We start from the raw sequence: 20,374 nt of genomic DNA on the forward strand, positions 1-20,374 counted from the left end.
TGTGTTTCAGGTGTGGTTGCCGTGTGTGTGTTGTGTGTGTGTGTGTGTGTGTGTAATGTGGGGGTACTTTCTGTGTATGAAGGATTAAAATGTAGCATTTTGGTTTTAGTGTAGTGATGAACTTTTGTTCCAAGGCCCATTAGCTATATCTCTGTGATCCTGTGATAGTGATCCTGTGGTGAGTATAAAGTCAACCAATTTGTGAAACATAAAGTAATGTACTCCAATTTACTAAAAAATACTGAAATTAGATAATGTTATATCTTCCTTGCTACAACTGCAGCCCATTAGAGCCAGGACGAGGAGTTAGCGAAGGTAGGTGCCACCATCTTGCCACACTGTGAGGGAAGCACAATTTCCCAATGACCGGTTTCATCAGTAAAGGAGGCACTCATTGGTACAGGAGGCCAAGAAGGGGGGAAGCGGTGTACGTGGCAGGCGGTTAACTCACCACTTCCCAGTCCTCCTCTGTTCCAGACTCCAGTGCTGCACTCAGGATCTTGTTGTCTTCGAGTATCAGGATGTAGTGTGTGGTGGCGCTAGATTACGTCAGGGCCCTGAGCGGTGGCAGCACACAAAGAACACTATACACAGGACCTTGTGCAGCACCCAGAGCAGAAGAGGAGCAAGGAGTGATGAGTACATTTACTTTTATTCTGGTCTCAGGCCTGAATGTAGATGCACAGTGCGGCACAATGTGGCATTATCTACAATGGGCACCTTGTAATACTATCAGCAGTGGGTGCTGTGCGGCACTATCTACAGGGAGCACTGTCCACAAGGGGCACTGTGTGGCACTATCTACGGGGGCACTTTGCGGCACTATCTAAAGGCACTATTGTGTGGCACTGTCTACAGGATCACAGTATGTTGCAGTTTCTACTGGAGGCACAGCATATGGCACTTTCTACAAGGGGGCACATCGTGTGTGTGTGTGGCGCTGTATTTATATGGGACACTGAGTGTGCTGCTTTATAAGCATGAGCCACAGCTTGTGGCACTACTTTCAGGGGGCACAGCATGTAGCACTCTTTAGCATGCACTGTATGTTTGATGCTTTTTTTTCATGGGGCACAACCTATGGCACTATTTTCAAGAGGCACCGTGTATGTGTGTGTGTGACACAATTGTATTCAGGGGCACAGTGTGTGACAAAGTTGTTTTCATGGGGTGCAGTACGTGACACGGGGGCACAGTGTGGGGGGGGGGCGCAATTTGCCTGATCTGCCTAGGGCACACAAATACCTGGTCTTGACCCTGCAGCCCATTATATTGTCAACACAGAGCATTCTCCTATTGACACTAGTATTCTTTATATTTATTTTGTGTCTTGGTCATAGACAACAGTGTACCGAGTAGAGAAGCATTCTGACTTCTCTGTTACTGGACAGTGGCAAGTTACTACAGAAGGCAATGGAGAAAAAAAGACAGACATTTTTGATGCAGTTGTGGTTTGTACTGGTCAACATGTACAACCTGTGGTGCCCTTGGATACCTTTCCAGGTAATTATGAATTAGACACTCTTATCTGCTTCATCTTCTTTTTCATTTCTTCTACACATTCTATTTTTCTTTTAATTAAAGGCTATGTACACCTTAAGAAATCGTATTTGTTTTTTGTTTTTTATAAAAAAATATCTGTCAGTGTGTCTGGTGCAACTTTCTAAATAGTTTTTATTAAAAATAATTGTTACTTTTTGAGATACAGCTTCTTTGTATTCTGTATACAGAGCAGCTGTATCTTGCGCTGAGACCTAAATCCGTCAGGTCAGCGGCACTGATGGGTTCAGTGACAGTGGGTCCTGCGTGTCTCTGACATGCAGGATCCATCTGTTATGGATTTAATCAAGTTATGAATTTAGATGTGATCGGTAACAGCTTAATCCTGCATGTCAGAGACATGCAGGACCTGCTGACACTGAATCCGTCAGTGTCGCTGACCTGATGGATAGAGGTTTCAGTGCTAGATACTGCTGCTCTGTATACAGGATACAAAGCAGCTGTATCATTGACAGACATTTTAATTTAAAAAAATATATATTTCAAAGGTGTACATAGCCTCTAATCCCTTCATTTAACATAATTTAGAAATCTCATGGTCAAGTAAACAGGACAGGATATGTGGATTTAGCAAACCTAATGTTGCTAAATTTGCATGTTCAGTCCTGAGTTTTGGTCAAGTAAGTTTTTATTAACCACTTCCCACTGCAGACAGCTTTTGTTTTTTCATTTATTTCTTCTTTGCATTCCAAGAGCCATAACTTTTTTATTTTTCTGCCGACATAGCCGCATGAGGGCTTTTTTTAGTTCTATTTTGTAATGGCACCATTTAATCTACCATATAATGTGCTGAAAAACATTGAAAAATAATTTTTGTGTGGTGGAATGGAAGAAAAATAGAAATTCCACCAGTGTTTTTTGGGTTTTCATTTTACGCCATTCGCTATGCGGTATAAATTACATGTTAGCTTTATTCTGCTGGTCATTCAGATTACAGCTTTAACAAATTGATGTATATTTTTATGTTTTACTACTTTTACAAATTAAAAACAATGTGTCCAAAAAATTATTTTCAGTCACCATATTCTGAGACCTATAAATTTTTTGCAATTGATTTTATTAAACTTCTTTTTTAATACATTTTTCATCCTACTAGGGGAATTGTTATTTGTGATATCATACTGTATATTTTCTGCCTCCTGGCTCAGCTCATTGTGATGTGTTATCTGTGGTTTCACATAAAAGCTATTTACACGTAGCAACACTGTGTTTTGATAAACCGCTACGAGTATCTGATTGACGTTTCCATCAGTACAATTGTCACCATTTCATCACCAATGACCCTAATTTCAAACACACCTTTGATTGGAACTGCATAATTAGTCTAATAGTCGTATGAGCAGCATACAATATATGCTAATAATATGTATAAATTATTTTTATGTAGGCACGATCAATATTGATTTTTCGGCAGCATTTTTCTGCAGTGTAGGGACGAGATTAGTTGAAATCTCACCCACACTGCTGCTTCTGTAATACGCTGCAGATTTTCCGCAATTAATCCTTTGCAGAAAATCCGCAGTGTTTACGCTGTGTGTGCTCGTACCCTAAAGCAGTCTAAGGCCGGATTCACACGAGCGTGTGCGCTTTGCGCGCGCAAGAAACGCAGCGTTTTGCGTGCGCAAAAGGCACATGACAGCTCCGTGTGTCATCACCATATGATGCGCGGCTGCATGCTTTTCGCGCAGCCGCCATCATGATGACACTCCGTTTGGATGTTTGTAAACAGAAAAGCACCACGTGCTTTTCTATTTTCACTCATACTTTTCAGTGCTGTTGCGCGAATCACACGCGTCCCACGGAAGCGCTTCCGTGTGGTGCGCGTGATTTTCACAGACATGTCGTGAGTTTTACTCAGTGGACTCACGCTGCGTAAAAATCACGAATTGTCTGCACGGCCGCATAGACTAATATAGGTCCGTTCCAGGCGTGTGAAAATCATGCGCGTTTCACGGACGTATATCACGTTGTCTGAATAAGCCCTAAAAAAGAAATCATAAACATAATTGGTATCACCGCGTCCATGAAAGTTTGAACTATTACAAGATAACATTATTTAACCTGCTTGGTCAATGCCATAAAAAAATAAAATTCCAGAATCACTTTTTTGCTCACCTCATCCCCCACAAAAAAATTTATAAAAAATTAACAAAAACTCCCATGTACTCTAAAATGGTACCATTAAAAACTAAAGCTAATCCCGCAAAAAAATAAATCCTCATACCGATGGAAAAATAAAAGTGTTAGCTCTCAGAATATGGCGACACAAAACAAGTTTTATTTTTAACAATTCGTTTTTCCCTTGTGAAAGTAGAAAAATATAAAAAAAAATCTATAAATTTGGCATCGCCGTAATCGTATTGACCTGCAAAATAAAGTTAACGTTTTGTTTTAATTGCACGGTGAACACCGTAAAAAACGAAGCCCAAAAAACAATGGAGATTTCAGTTTTTTTTCCATTCCACAGATTTTTTTTCCCATTCCCTAGTACATTAGACGGTACACATGCACACTTCCGTCGTACGGCTGCTAACAACGGATCCGTGAAACATGGACTGCACACCGATGGCTTCCGTGTGCAGTCCGTTGTTTCAATGGACAAAAATAATTAAATGGCCGAGACGGTTTCACCAAAAACGGACAGGAGAAGGACCTGTCCTATTTTTTTTGTCGGAACAGCCGCACGTTTCCGTTAAAACAGCGGAAGTGTGGATGGTGCTATCCGTTAAAAAAACAGATAGCAGACTGAAGAAAATAACTGAAGTGGGCATAAGGCCTAAATAGTGCCATGAAAAACTACAACTTGTCCCGCAAAAATCAAGCCCTACGGCTATATCAAGAGAAAAATAAAAAAAGGTTATGGCTTTTGGAAGGTGGGGTGGGGAAAATTAAAATACAAAAAATAACTGTGGCGGGAAGGGGTTAAAGAGATTTTAAGGTTTCCACAAGTAAAACTATTCACTGCATAACCTTTAGGATTGAAGGTTATCCTAGCGAGTTAGTTTCATTCAGGCAATTATTAACACAGCCGTATGAGAAAATCCCAAAGTTAATGAACAAAGGACCAATCACCTGAGGACATACTGTATCGGCTTGATGTTCCCTAAGGGTATGTTCACACGGCCTATTTACGGACGTAAATCGGGCGTTATTGCCCCGAATTACGCCCGAAAATAGCGCCTCAATAGCGCTGACAAACATCTGCCCATTGAAAGCAATGGGCAGACGTTTGTCTGTTCACACGAGGCGTATATTTACGCGACGCTGTCAAATGACGGCGCGTAAATAGACGCCCGCGTAGAAGAAGTGACCTGTCACTTCTTTGGCCGTAATTAGAGCCGTTATTCATTGACTCCAATGAATAGCAGCGCTAATTACGGCCGTAATTGACGCGGCGTTCAAGCGCCTGCACATGCCGGTACGGCTGAAATTACGGGGATGTTTTCAGGCTGAAACATCCCCGTAATTTCAGCCGTTACGGACCCCCGCCGTGTGAACATACCCTAATTCTTAATATCTAGTCACTATTTCTACCTGTTTACAGGTACACGAAGACCGGTCTGCAGCTACTACTTTTACAGTATAGCTGCTGCTAATTTTAAAGTGATGCAAAATCTATTAATATTCAATTGAAAATAATGATTTTATTGTTTCCATTTTGTTTAAAAATAATAGTAAAGTGTTTTACTTAATAATCACGGCTTAAAAACAGTTCCTCTCTTACAAATTGTACCAACTGCTCATGCGCACAACTTCTAAATGTAAGAATTGTATTGAGCCATACTATACCTCTGTGAGCCTTCAATTGTATATGAGGCAAAAATCGTGTTATGCCCCATTACATGCAGGGGCGTAGTTAAAGGCTCATGGGCCCGGGTGCAAGAATTCAGCTTGGTCCCCCCTACCACTCCCCAACACCACCATCATCATCATCAGACCCCTCCGCGCGCCTATGCCCATACGCCTTGCCCAACAGCCCCCATAGTATAATGCCCCCACACAGTATAATGCCCCATAACGTATAATGCCCCCCCCCCATAACAGCCCCTTACCGTATAATGCTCCCCATACAGTATAATGCCCCCCATCTTATCAGCCCCCATACAGTATAATGCCCCAATATGTGCATAATAGAAAAATAGCATAATTACTTACCTATCCCTGTTCCCACGTCGGGTGGAGGATCCTTCGCCTCCTCCGGTGTGTACTATGAGTGACTCAGTGCAGACAGGCGCGATGATGTCGCTACATCCCGCCGGCCTGTGTCCAGCCGCTCAGGGCACAGGGAATGCTGGATCAAGGAGATGTCAGCTCCTTGCTCCAGGATTGAATGGAACCGGGACCTCGGTGAGTGACTCGTGACCTCCCGGAGGTCTTCACACGAACCCTCAGGGGGACGCGACCCACAGTGTAGGGATGTCACGATACCAAAATTTGGACTTCGATACCGATACTTCGTTTACATTGTGAACAGTAATAAAAAAAAAAAAGTTCTTTCGTTTTCTAATGTGAGGCGCGAGGTGTGATGCTGAATTTTGAATGTGCCTCACATTAATAGTAAATAACCCCATCATTTTTCTCAGTCATAATGGGTTAATGTGTGAGGTACATGATGGGGTTAATTACTATTAGGCCAGGTTTACATGAGTGTGTGCGCTTTGCGCACGCAAAAATTGCGGCGTTTTGAGCGCGCAAAAGGCACTTAACAGCTCCGTGTGTCATTAGCATATGATGCGTGGCTGCGTGATTTTCGCGCAGCCGCCATCATTATGACACTCTGTTTGGATGTTTGTAAACAGAAAAGCATGTGATGCTTTTCTGTTTTCATTCATCCTTTACAGTGCTGTAGCGCGAATCACGCTTGTCCCATGGAAGTGCTTCCGTGTGACATGCGTTGTTTTCACACACCCATTGACTTCAATGGGTGCGTGATGCGCGAACAGCGCACAAATATAGGACATGTCGTGCGTTTCACGCAGCGGACATACGCTGCGTAAAAATCACGCACCTGTCTACACGGCCCCATAGACTAATATAGGTCCCTGCGACGCGCGTGAAAATCACGCGCGTCGCACGGACGTATAACACGCTCGTGTAAATGAGCCCTGAATGTGAGGAACATGGAGGTTAAATTTATCATCGCACTTCATGCCCCACAATAAGTGATAGAAAGCAGTTTTTATTTTTATTTTTTTACAGTGCACACATCATAAATGATGCAAAAAAAATGTTGTGCAGGTTATTACGGCCGCGCCAATACTGAATGTGTATGTTTTAAGTATTGAGACTTATTTTAATGTTTATTGTAAAAAAGGTGAATGTGTATTTTTTTTATTTAACATTACTTTGTTTTTACTTTATTTTTAAACTTTAATGTACTGACATATATCCGATATATGCAGTACATTAGCCTGTGGACGGATAGCACACAGGCAGTTGTTAGGACATACAAAACAGATAAAAACAAGGGGACATATATACAAAAACACAGAAAAAGGCCATACTTACAAATGGACACAGCCAGGTCAGAAACGCTGATGAAGGAGAGTGAGCAGGTGCTTTAAATAATAATAGCCACTCCCACTAGTCTTGAGGGGAGTGGTGTGTGGTGCATGGGATGTGTAGTAAGAAATAATAAGTGAATAGTGTATGTGCAAGTGTAATAATGTAAGTGAAATATAGGGGGCAGTAATGAGTAAAGTGCCTCAAAAATAAATGAATAATGGGGTGCAAGTGTGTGAAACATGGAGGGATAGTGTGCAAGTCATGAGGCGCAACGTGTATAGTCAGGTAGAAGCCTATTTGTGACGCCTTGATAATTCATAGAGCGGGCTACCCTGCTTGCTAAGCCAAACAACAACACACCATGCTCTCCCAGCATCAAAGACCCGGCTGTGTCCAAAAGAAGCGAATATAAGTAATAATGAAAAATACCTGGGGTATTAGTGATCATTTTGGCCAAAAGGACGCAAGCTTGCAATCCACGACAAGGATCCCCAGACTTGCGAGTCCCTAACTGGAACGAAAAGCTCCTGATGCACAGACAAAACAGATATAAACAAGGGGACATATATACAAAAACACAGAAAAAGGCCATACTTACAAATGGACACAGCCAGGTCAGAAACGCTGATGAAGGAGAGTGAGCAGGTGCTGAAAATCCATTTGTAAGTATGGTCTTTTTCGGTGTAGTTGTTAGGACATACCTAAGTATGCCCTAACAACAGGAAATATGGTAAGACAGCCCTGGGGTCCTTCAATGGACCCTGGGTTGTCTGCCCATATATGGTATGACCCTCGATCGCGTCACAGGAATTCCCTGTGACACGATCCAGGGGCATTTCCCCTTCTCATTTTCCCCTGAATGCTGCAGTCCACTGTGATCGCAGCATTCAGGAGAATAGCGGCGGAGATGAGCGGTTTCTCTGATCTCCGCCGTTATAGAGCGGGGCCATTGCCCCGCTCCTGACATAAGGTCAGCATGAGGTGATGCGGACGGTGCTGCACTAATGAGCGGCGGTTCAGGCACTGAAGACAGAACATGGGGGTGTTTTGTAGAGCGCCCGCCATTTTCTGTCTTCAGTGCCACAGATCATTAGTGCAGCGCCGGCCGCATCGCATCATCCTGACGGCGCGCACATGTCAGGACTCAGGAGCGGGGCAATGGCTGTATTACACAGCCGCAGCCCCGCTCTCATACACTCATGTGTACTATACTGTATTGTGTTGGATTGTGCAGTTTGCGGTGGAGAGAGGAGGGGGGGCTGTGATTTAACGCCCCCCCCCCCCCTCTCCACCGCAAACAGCACAATCCAACACAATACATTACAAGACATTACATTACAACACAAGACATTACATCACAATACATTACATTCCAGACTGCAGCTTACCTGGAGTCCTCCGCACCGACTCTTCCATTCCACTGTCTGGAAGCCGTGCCACGTGACAACAAGGTCACATGGTACACTAAGTGTACCATGTGACCGTAACCAGGAAGTACCGGCTTGGCACAGAACATTTCTTTAGGAAGCGTGCTGTATGGCACAGGGGGCCCGTGGGCCCCCCAGGCTTAGGGGCCCGGTCGCAAGTGACCTCTATAGACTCATTGTTCAGGGTCCGTGCTAAATTGACAAACAGTACTAATGCAGCTATATATATTCCTATATCAATCTTAGGCCAAAAGACTATCATTTGCGTATACACTTCAATTCATCTAAATGGTAAAGTCACTTATTTAATTTGTAAACATTCTGGAATCATTTTCTAATAGGAAATTTAGCCCGAGGCCCACCATTGTGTATAAGCCATGCTTGCCATGAGCAATACTCATTGATATTGTCTTTATTCTTTGTCTGTCTGTGTGTATCTATGTATCTATGTATGTATATATTTGCTTGTTATTTTACAAAACTTTGCACCCCTGAATACAATTTCCAGTCCACATATTTGCTTTGTTTCTTTTAAGGTATCGAAAAATTTAGAGGTCAAGTACTACATTGCCGAGAATACAAAAGGCCCAATGGGTTTGATGGGAAGCGAGTATTAATAATTGGAATGGGTAACACTGGAGTTGATATCTCAACTGAATTATGCACGAGAGCCTCACAGGTATATTCCACTTCACTATAATAAACAAATTTACAGTTCAAGTCACACATTTGTTTTAACAGTAAAACCATGTAAACACGTAGCAGATTTGCTGCAGATTTTCCATCCCGATTGACACATCCAAGGCAAAGTGGGAATTCTATGCTGCAGTAGACGGTCCATGCCCATTATGACAATGCTCTGCCTGTTTACCTACCCTGATCCCTTTTATTTCCCTTCTCCCTGCATTGACAGGCAGGCACCGATCATCTCTCCAGTACAATGATTCCTTCTCCTTTCTTGCATCAGGGACCAATAGCCCGCTTATAATGATCTCAAATCAGGAGGGATATGCCTCCTACACGTTAGCGTGGAGTGTCATGAGGAGCACACTTGAGATCAAAACTTGGACATTGCACTATTACCCATAGCTCATATGTTAGTTGAGATGCCTGTATTTGACCTTGTCCATTATTTATTGTTTACAGGTATATCTTAGCTCTAGACAAGGGGTTTGGGTTATGCAACGTCTTGGAAAAGGAGGACTCCCTTTTGATTTGGAATTCCTATGCCGTTACTACAATTGGATCAACAATATAATGCCAGCAGCTGTGTCTCGATGGATGCTAAAGAAATACATGAACAACCAATTTAACCATGAATTGTACAACATACAACCTGAGGGGTAAATTAATGTTATTTGTACTATACTATAGATAGATAAATTATTTAATAAATAAATGGACGGACAGACAAACCTTAATCCATTAATGGCCAGCCTATTTTGGGCCTTAATGACAAAGTGATTTTTTTAAGTTTTTTTGATCGTTGCATTTTAAAAGCCATAATTTTTACATTTTCCTGTAGACATTGCTGTGTGAGTGTAAAGGATCTGCCAGGCACAGCTTCGGGGTTAACGCCCATAGATAATCAGTCTGCACCTGCTTCTATGTCTGTGAGACTGACTCCATCTTCCACCACTCAGGGTGGCAGGCTTAGGAGTGGGAAAACCTATCACAGCCTGGCCAGATGGAGCTAGCTCCCGCCCTCTGTCTATTTATACCTGCCTTTCCTGTTCCTCCTTTGCTTGTGATTTCTTCTTGTTTGGTTTCCTGGCCCTGCTGCAGCTTCTTGTACCATTTGTCCTTGCTTCATATTGACCCCGGCTTGCTGACTACTCTCCTGCTCTGCGTTTGGTACCTCGTACACTCCTGGTTTGACTCGGCTTGTTTACTACTCTTCTGCTCTGCGTTTAGCACCTCGTACTCTCCTGGTTTGACTCGGCTTGTTCACTTCTCTTGGGCCGTGGGCAACTGCCCCTTTCTCCCCCTAGCTCTGTGTACCCTTGTCTGTTTGTCTGTCGTGCACTTATTGAGTGTAGGGACCGTCGCCCAGTTGTACCCCGTCGCCTAGGGTGGGTCGTTGCAAGTAGGCAGGGACTGAGTGGTGGGTAGATTAGGGCTCACTTGTCTGTCTACCCATCCCCGTCATTACAGTGAGCGCTTGTTTTCTGCAGGACAAGTTATATTTTTTAATGGCACAATTCAACCCATGAGCCCACTCCTTACTTTCTCTTAATGGCTGACATATACATGTACGTGGCATGTCGTTGGGGTTAAAAGGTTATTTTGTAGAAGGTGACCGTGGTGAATTTTCTACTGTGTTTTCTATCTGTAAATAATTTACTATAGGACCCTGGATGGAGTTCCCACCATGGGAGTCCACCTATGTATGTATTGTTATTTCAATTTATTTGTTTGTGGGCCAACATATTCCATAGTATTGCACAAAGAATGAAGTTATTTTTTTTTTTTTTTAAAAAGCCACTGACCCCAAATTGCTATAAAAACCCTCTAAACACACTATTTATGTAGGCTATCTCATACTTTACCATAGACTTTAAAGTAACATCTTGCCGGAGCCTGAAGGAAACTTACTAGAACATGGGTATAATAATACAAACTGCATTTATGCAGATCTAGCCCTAATCGGCTCTTGTAGTGAATACTCATAGTATGAGTACATGTACATTCCTTCATATAAATACTCACTTATCTAACCATTATACCCATAAAATGTATTATTACTAGAATAAAAACAATAAAGAATGGTTTCATGCAGCTGTAAAATATTTGCATAATAGTGTCAACATTACGACCAAAACACCCTGGTGCCTGGGGTTCTACTGAGATCACCATAGGATTGTAAACCCTCTAAAAACTAGTAGAGTGGCCAGAACCATTCTTAGCCTCACACTTTCGTTCTATTCAGTCCGTTTTCTGTTGCCTTAAGCAGTTCATGAAGGATCATAACAGATTCATCTATCTAGGATCCTCTAAAAATGAAGAAAATTCTGTTCCAGTAAATATGCACAAATTTTAACCTTTAAAAATTTCTTTTTTCACCTGACAAAAGCAACACAATACCTAACTGTCTTTAATTTACTATTTAATTGAAAGGCCTTTTTAAACTACTAGAAGTAAAATTTCTAGTTTTAGTGGTAAAACTTGAATATCCAGTAGCACGGTCAGCAATTGAGATGGAACAATAGTATCCCAACTTAATGGGATCACAAATCCATATAGAGAGAAGAGACCGCAGCACTCAAAGTAGAAAAAAATGTTGTTTTCTATAATTCATCAAAACATTGACGTGCAGTGTTTCAACCATATCAGGCTCTTTCTCAAGCCTTTTTTTCAACTACATATTCAGATGATGATGTCACCAGGATCCTACACGGGAAAACCATTAACGACAGATACCAGTCATCCTGAACTCTCTATTAAGACCTTTCGTTTCCAAAGTATCTAGTTCAAAGATTCATTTGAGTTCTAATCTCTTTAGGGCCTGTTCTCTATCTTCTCCCCTCCTCATTGGTGGAACCCCATGTATAATTTATAAATCGTAGCTGTGAAACATTGTGTTTATATTTAATAAAATGTTCAGGGACTGACAATTAATTTTTTACATTTCTAATCGTATATTTGTGTTGGTTTAATCGAGTTCTGCATTCCTGTGTTGTCTCACCAACATACAATTGCCCACATGGGCATTGGATGATATGTATAACATGACGATTGGCTTGTATAATGTCTTTAATGTTATATATCTTGCCTGTTCTCGGATGTAGAAAGGTGTTACCCTTGATCAAACAATTGCAATTGCAACATTCGAGACAAGGGTAACAGCCTTTCTTATTAACAATTTTTTGTCATTTCTTTGAGCCTATATAGGCCCTAACCAGTCTATCTTTTAGATCAGTGGATCACCTGTACACCATCAGGGGTGGTTTTTGAAAGTCTATAGTATTTGGGAATGTATCTTTCAAGACCGCCCGATGTTCCCTAAGGATATTGGAGATCTTACCACAAATAGGGGCATAGGTGAATACAAATGGAATTCTTGTCTGCATACTCTTCTTTTTTCTTTAAGTAGAGTACATCATTCTAAATCCTTAACCTTATTCAAAGCTCTGATAAGGATTGGTTTAGGAGCATTTCTTTCTGAGAATTTATCAATCATCATTTTTAGCCTGTCATCTACCAGATCTTCATCTGCAACTATCCGTTTAACTCTAAGGAGTTGACTAAAAGGGAGTGATTCTACAGTCCCTTTTGGGTGACTACTTTGAAAATGCAACAGATTGTTACGGTCTGTAGGCTTTATAAACAGATCCATAGCCAATCTGTCATCACATCTTATTACCATCGTGTCAAGAAACTGTAACTCCTCTTGTTAATAAACAAGAGTAAACTGGAGTTCATTAAGGTGGGAATTTATCTAATTTTTAAATTTAAGTAATGTAGGTTCATCACCATTCCAAACAAAGAAAATGTTATCAATGTACCTCATCCAGCCCTCCACATATTGGATAAGCCTGGCTGGGTACACAAATTTTTCTTCAAAAGACGCCATAAAAATATTTGCATAGGTCGGTGTGACATAGCGGTGCCACTGCACTGTATTTAGAAGTCATATTGGAAGAGAAGATAATTGTACTGTAACACAATCTCTAGGAGAGATAATAAATTAAACCCTGGACCCCCCAGGGTACAATGTCGCATCGACTCTGCAACAGCCTATACGCCCTTATCATGTTCAATACTTGTATAAAGTGATACTACATCGAACTACACAAGTCATCAATCATCTCTAATTATCAAATCTTCTATTTTGTTCAGAAATTCAGTTGTATCTCTAATATACGATTGAGCTCCTGTAGCCCCCTTCCTTAAGATCTGATCTAAAAACTTTGCAATTGGTGTGAAAATAGAACCAACCCCTGAGACAATAGGTCTTTTTGATGAATTAAAGAAATCAAAAAAAATTCTACTTTCAGTGCTGCGATCCCTTCTCTCTATTTAGTTTTAGTGGTAGCTATTACAGTTCTGAAAGTGTTTGTCAACAAGCTTTCCACAGACCTCAACAAGAATATATCTATCTATCTATCTATCTATCTAGAAAAAGCAAAATCCAAAACACAAGACAGCACTCCAAATTCAGTGAAAAATCAGATCACTTTAATCACCACTTGTGACATTTCAGCCCTACTCCATGGGGCCTTTCTCTTTGCTTGAGAAAGGCCCCATGGAGTAGGGCTGAAACGTCGCAAGTGGTGATTAAAGTCATCCGATTTTTCACTGAATTTGGAATGCTGTCTTGTGTTTTGGATTTTGTTGGTTATTTGGGACACTGATCGTGTGTCTGAACAAGAACCTGTGCACCCGATACTGGAAGAACGGTGCTGCTTTTGCTTTGCTTTTTTCTATCTATATATATATATATATATATATATATATATCTATCGATATATATATATATAGATAGATAGATAGATAGATATTTTTTTAGTGCATTTGAAGTCTTCAGACGCTTTCACTTTTTTCACATTTTGTTATTGTCCTTGTGCTAAAAAGAAAAAAAAATCTAGTGTTCCCCATCATTCTGCACTAAATACCCCATAATGACAAAGTGAAAACAGAATTTTAGGAATTTTTGGACATAAGTATTCAGATCCCTTGCTATGACACTTGAAATTCAGCTCTGAGGGCCTTCCATCTCTCTAGATCAGGGGTGGGCAAACTTTTTGACTCGCGGGCCACAATGGGTTCTAAAATTTGACAGAGGGGCCGGGCCAGGAGCATTTGGAGGGAGTGTTTGGGCCGGATATACTAAAGCATTAAATGTAGTGTGTGCAAACCTCATAGCACAGTAAGAACACTACAACCCAATTTATTAACTGTCTTTCAAATGTGAAAAATAGCCCTTATCAGTTAATAAATTTGTCTCAAGGAATATGCAAGATATGGCATTTACATACTATTTCGCAGATACTGGGAGGAGGAAATGTAAATAGATTAAAATAACATACGCACTGTGATTTATCAAGAAAAAAGTTCTGTTGACTCTGTAAATTAGCTGCCAACCTCTGAGCAGTAGCCGCCCGTTCTTGTGTTGACTGCTTGCTAGCATAGTTTGCATGCTTCATGGCAAAGTGACGGCTGATATTGTACTCTTTGAAAACCGAAGGGCTTAATGGTGACGTGAAACGAAGTGAAATAAAGAGAAATACGCGCCACATTAACCCCTTAATGACCGGGCCATTTTGCACGTTAATGACCAAGGATTATTTTTTGTTTTTCCACGGTCGCATTCCAAGAGTCGTAACTTTTTTTTTATTACGTCGACATAGCCGTATAAGGGCTTGTTTTTTCCGGGACGAGTTGTATTTTGTAATTGTACCATTTTTAGATGCTTATAACATATTGATTAACTTTTATTAACTTTATTTTAGGAGAGAATTGAAAATAAGCAGCTATTCCAGCATTAATTTTCACGTTATAAATTTACGCCGTTTACTATGCAGCGTAAATAACATGTTAACTTTATTCTATGGGTCGGCACGATTACAGGGATACCAAATGTGTAAAGGTTTTATATGTTTTTTCTACGTTTGCACAATAAAAACCCTTTTAGAAAAAAATTACTTGTTTTTGCATCGCCGCGTTCCAAGAGGCGTAATTTTTTTATTTTTCCGTCGATGTGGCCGTACGTGGGATTGATTTTTGCGGGACAATGTGTAGTTTTCATTAGTACTATTTTGGGGTACATAGGACTTATAGATGAACTTTTATTTTATTTTTTATGGGGGGAATGGGAGAAAAGAGAGAATTTTGCCGTTGTTTTTTGCGTTTTCTTTGGACGCCGTTCATCCGGCGGTTTAATGTGTTCATTTTATTGGTCAAGTTGTTACGATCGCGGGGATACCATATATGTGTATGTGTGATTTGTTTTGACCGTTTTATTAAATAAAACCACTTTTTGGGGCAAAAAAGTAGTTTTATTTGACTTTGACTGTAATTTTTTTTATTTTTTTTTCACAAACTTTATTTAACGGTTTTACTTTTTTTTTTAGTCCCACCAGGGGACTTCACTATGCGATATGCCGATCGCATATATAATGCTTTGGTATACTTCGTATACCAAAGCATTATTGCCTGTCAGTGTAAAACGGACAGGCAACCTGTTAGGCGATGCCAGAGGCATGACCTAACAGGCAGATGCTGAAGACAGACCTGGGGGTCTTTGTTAGACCCCCGGCTGTCATGGAAACCCGACGGCGACCCGCGATTTGTTTGCGGGGGCGCCGATCGGGAGACAGAGGGAGTTCCCCCCTCTGTCAAACACATTAAATGCCGCTGTCACTGTTGACAGCGGCATTTAATGGGTTAAACTGCCGGAATCGACGCGTGCTTCGATTCCGGCAGTTGCAGCAGGAGCCAGGCTGTGTATAACAGCCGTGCTCCTGCCGCTGATCGCGTGGGTAAACTGTCAGTACCCGCGCGATCACAGGACGGATATATCCGTCCTCCTGCGCGAACTAGCAGCTGCTGAGGACGGATATATCTTGGACAAGTTCGGCGGGCCGGATTAAAAAGCCTAACGGGCCGTATGTGGCCCGCGGGCCGTAGTTTGCCCATGTCTGCTCTAGATCATCTTTAAAATAATTCTACACCTTGATTGGAGTCCACCTGTGCTAAATTCATTTGATTGGACATAATTTGGAAAGACACACCCCTCTCTATATAAGGTCTCACAGCGGACAATGCATATCAGAGCAAAAACCAAGCCATGAGGAGGAAAGAACTGCCTGTAGAGTTCAGAAACAGTATTGTGTGGAGGCACAGATCTGGAGATGGGTACAAAAAAAATTCTGCTGGATTGAAAGTTCCCAAGAGCACAGTGGCCTCCAAAATTCTTAAATGGAACAAGTTTGGAACAACCAGAATGCTTCCTAGAGCTGGCCACACCAACAAACTAAGTAATAAGGGGAGAAGGGCCTTGGTATGAGAGGTGACCAAGAACCCAATGGTCACTCTGACTGAGCTCCAAAGATCCTGTTTGCAGATGGGAGAAACTTCCAGACGGTCAACCATCACTGCAGCACTAAACCAATCTCGGCTTTATGGCAAAGTGGCCAGAAAGAAGCCTCTCCTCAGTAAATCACACATGAAAGCCCATCTGGAGTTTGCAAAAAAGCAACTAAAGGACTCTCAGACTGTGAAAAAGAAGACTCTGTGGTCTGATGGAACAGAGGTTGACTTTTTTGTTGGTACTTTGCCTTGGTATCTATTTGAAACATGATGTAATTTGCTTTACTGATTCAGTATTTTATAACATGTTCCTGTATTTGAAATTGTTATCATTACTAATATGTGTTTCTTATTCATAGAACTGTATGGAAAGAACCTTTGGTGAATGAGGAACTTCCAAGCCGAATTTTGTCAGGCTCAGTTATGGTCAAGCCACATGTGACAAGGTTCACTGAGACATCAGTCCATTTTGCAGATGGTTCTGTTGTGGACAATCTTGATGTTGTTTTACTTGCCACAGGTTATGACTACAGTTATCCTTTTCTGGATGAAGCTATTGTTAAAAAGGATGAAAACAAAGGATCTTTTTACAAAAAGATAATCCCCTTGGGGATTGAAAAACCCACAATAGCCTTCATTGCATTTGTCCTTCCAATTGGGCCAACTATGGTGGTTGCTGAACTTCAGTCTCGATGGGCCATTAGACTTTTCAAAGGTAAGGAAGTGTTAAACCATATACACAAAAATATTAACATAAAGGAAGGAAGTAATACTGGGCGTGAAACAATGTCATTTAATTATTTTTATATAACAATTTTATTTTCAGGATTACACAAACTCCCAAACATTGAAGGAATGAAAAATGAAATGCTAAAGAATGAGCAACTTAGAAAGAAATGGTAAGTTGAAAGACAGCATTTTTAATATGTAATTCATGAAGTAGTTAATTGCGAATAGAGATAAGTTAATCTTTATGGGTTTGTCTGCGCGTACCATGTTTTTTAAAAGCCAATATCAAATTGTAGACTAGATCCAAGATAAATTTCGGTGCTCATAATAATATATACTGTTTAACCCCTACCCGACATATGACATACAGTTACGTCATAGCCGGGAAGGGAAAGTATGGAGCGGGCTCACGCAGTGACCTCGCTCCATACGATGCCGGTGTCAGCTGTATGTTACAGCCGACACTTCAGAGTTACTAGCGGCTTGAGCGCGATCCCGCTAGTTTAGTTAAATGCCGCGGTCAATGGCGGGGGGGGGGGGCGATGGTTGCTATGGCTGCCTGGGGGCCTAATGAAGACCCCCAGGTCCGCCATCTTTGTACACCCATTAAGTCTTGCCTCTGACAGGGCTTAATAGATGCCTGTCAGAATCACAATATACTGCAATACATTAGTATTGCAGTATATCGTGCAAGCGATCTAACGATCACTGGTTGAAGTCCCCTAGGGGGACTAATAAAAAAAGTAAAAATGAGTTAAAGGTTTTTTTTGTGTAAAAAAAAAAAAAAAAATATAAAAAAATTAAAGGTTACAAAAAAAAACTTTTTCCCATTTTCCCCCTAGAGCATAGTAAAAAAATAAAATAAATATACATTGGTATCGCCACGTCCGTAAAAGTCTGAACTATTACAATATATCATTATTTAACCCGCACGGTGAACGCTGTAGAAAAAAAAAAAATTGTAAACGCCAGAATCTCTATTTTTTGGTTATCCAATCTCCCACAAACAATTAAATAAAAAGTGATCAAACCATCGCATTTACACCAAAATGGTATTATTAAAAACTACAGCTGATCCCGCAAAAAAGAAGCCCTCATACCACTTAATCGACGGAAAAATAAAAAAGTTATGGCTCTCGGAATTTGGCGACGCAAAATAAATTTTCTTTTTTACACTTAGGTTTTTAATTGTAAAAGTAGTAAAATATAGAAAAAACCATACATATTTGGTATAGCCGTAATCGTATTGACCTGCAGAATAAAGTTAACATGATGTTTTAATTGCACAGTGAATTCTGTAAAAACAGCGCGCAAAAAACCATGGAGGAATCGCAGTTTTTTTCATTTTCTACCCCACAAATAATTTTTTCCCCATTTCCTAGTACATTATACGGAAAAATAAATGGTGCTACGAAAAACTACAACTCGTCCCGCAAAAATCAAGCCCTCATAGTACTATATTGACGGAAAAATAAAGACGCTATGGCTTCTGGAATGTGGGGAGGAAAAAACGAAAATTTCAATCTGAAAGTTATTTTGGTCGGGAAGGGGTTAATATTGTTTTTAAATCAGTAGGACATATAAAATACTTTATAATACGCAGGAACTTGGCTTGACCCTCAAGCAGTCTGTAATTCCTTTTAACTGCCTGCAGTTATAGAAGATGGCAGGTGGGGAAAAGGGGGATGCAGCTGAAACGTTTCACACAATGGGGAAATATAATAAGACTGCCATGTCAAACGCCAGTTTTAAATTAATTTATATTGTCAGAAAATGGGCCAAATATCTTAAGAGTTGTACACCTCTTAATATAGTTGCCGCATTTTTGGCTGTCCGTGAGCGAGAAATGTAAATCTACGCCTGCTAAGAGTAGGTGTAAATTTGCGACATATCTCACGCTAGTTTCTGGTGTAAATTCTGATAAATCTGTTGTTCCGGTGGAGGCCCCACTTTACATGGTGCCCATTGAAATCAGTAATCTCAGACATGCTGGGTCCTCCAGAACTTGAAGCACTCTTTCTAGCCACTCTCCCTCTGATTAATAGGGTCCTGAATGGTCAGTTTATCTAAAATTTTTCTAGTAGAATATTTGAAAATGGGTTTTTTAAACCAAACAACCATGAATATGCACACATACGAATACAAACAAAATTCATTATTCAGATGTAGTGGAATAATACTAATATGATGGTTATAAAAGGATTCATAATTAATACATTTTATTATATTTGTTTATACAATAAGGTTTGCATCAGCCGATAATAACTTTCGTCGTACAAATTACATTTCATACATGGATGATCTAGCCTCAGATATTGGCGTGCAGCTAAACATATGGAAGTTGTTCCTAACAGACCCAGTTTTGGCATGGAAGGTTGTTTTTGGACCCTGTAACTCCTATCAATTCCGTCTGACTGGTCCAGGAAAATGGTCTGGAGCTCGAAAAGCTATTTTTACCCAGTGGGATCGAATTGAAAAGCCCCTAAGAACAAGGGGGGTGAAACAAAGTTCGCAATTTAATTTGACATCATTTATGCCTTGGATAATTTTTATTGGGATTTTAGTATTAGCTGTCAGCATAAGAGGTTGATATGTAACAACACTTTGTTCAGTTTTATTGGAGGGCACGTTATCAACTAAAAATAAAAATGGTTCTTATCAATGAATGTGGTTTGTCGCACTGAATATAGCCCCCAGAATGAGGTTGTTTTTACATTTCTCCCACCGTAACATATATAGAACAGTACGTAACTTACATATTCACATCCTGTCATCAAATAATTTATAATTATTTTCTTTTTAGAACACTCGGAAGTTTATTAATACACATGTACTGTATGTGTATGTATGTATATATATATATATATATATATATATATATATATATGTATATATATCTCTGTTTGGGTTCTATTCTCGATGTGTTACTCCTATTTCACCAGGTTTATGTTGCATTTTGGTGGGTAGGATAGCGTATCATGCTGAGGTATACTATCCAATAAAAAAAAGGATGCCTGATTGTAAAGGGTTTGCCAGACACAGGTTCCGTATCGACGCCCGGGGTTAATCAGCCTTCATCAGCTCCAAGGTCTGCTAAAGTGACGCGATCTGTTACCACTCAG

General features: G+C 40.5%; 1 protein-coding gene across 3 annotated transcripts in view; it reads left to right on the forward strand.

The window, feature by feature from the left end:
* Positions 1-19,918, forward strand: part of LOC142657852 (dimethylaniline monooxygenase [N-oxide-forming] 2-like) — a 31,850-nt gene extending 11,932 nt beyond the window's left edge. For 2 of the 3 annotated variants that reach the window (XM_075833319.1, XM_075833320.1), the window contains exons 6-11: positions 1,341-1,503; positions 9,029-9,171; positions 9,639-9,835; positions 16,883-17,238; positions 17,350-17,422; positions 19,497-19,918. In XM_075833319.1, coding sequence (XP_075689434.1) covers positions 1,341-1,503; positions 9,029-9,171; positions 9,639-9,835; positions 16,883-17,238; positions 17,350-17,422; positions 19,497-19,842 — 1,278 coding nt within the window. In that variant the 3' untranslated portion in view covers positions 19,843-19,918. The remainder of the gene's footprint in view (positions 1-1,340; positions 1,504-9,028; positions 9,172-9,638; positions 9,836-16,882; positions 17,239-17,349; positions 17,423-19,496) is intronic. The other variant, XM_075833321.1, reaches the window with a different exon arrangement.
* The last annotated feature ends 456 nt before the right edge of the window (positions 19,919-20,374 follow it).

This window comes from Rhinoderma darwinii, chromosome 7 (genome assembly GCF_050947455.1).
Source record: "Rhinoderma darwinii isolate aRhiDar2 chromosome 7, aRhiDar2.hap1, whole genome shotgun sequence".
Taxonomy (NCBI): Eukaryota; Metazoa; Chordata; class Amphibia; order Anura; family Rhinodermatidae; genus Rhinoderma; species Rhinoderma darwinii.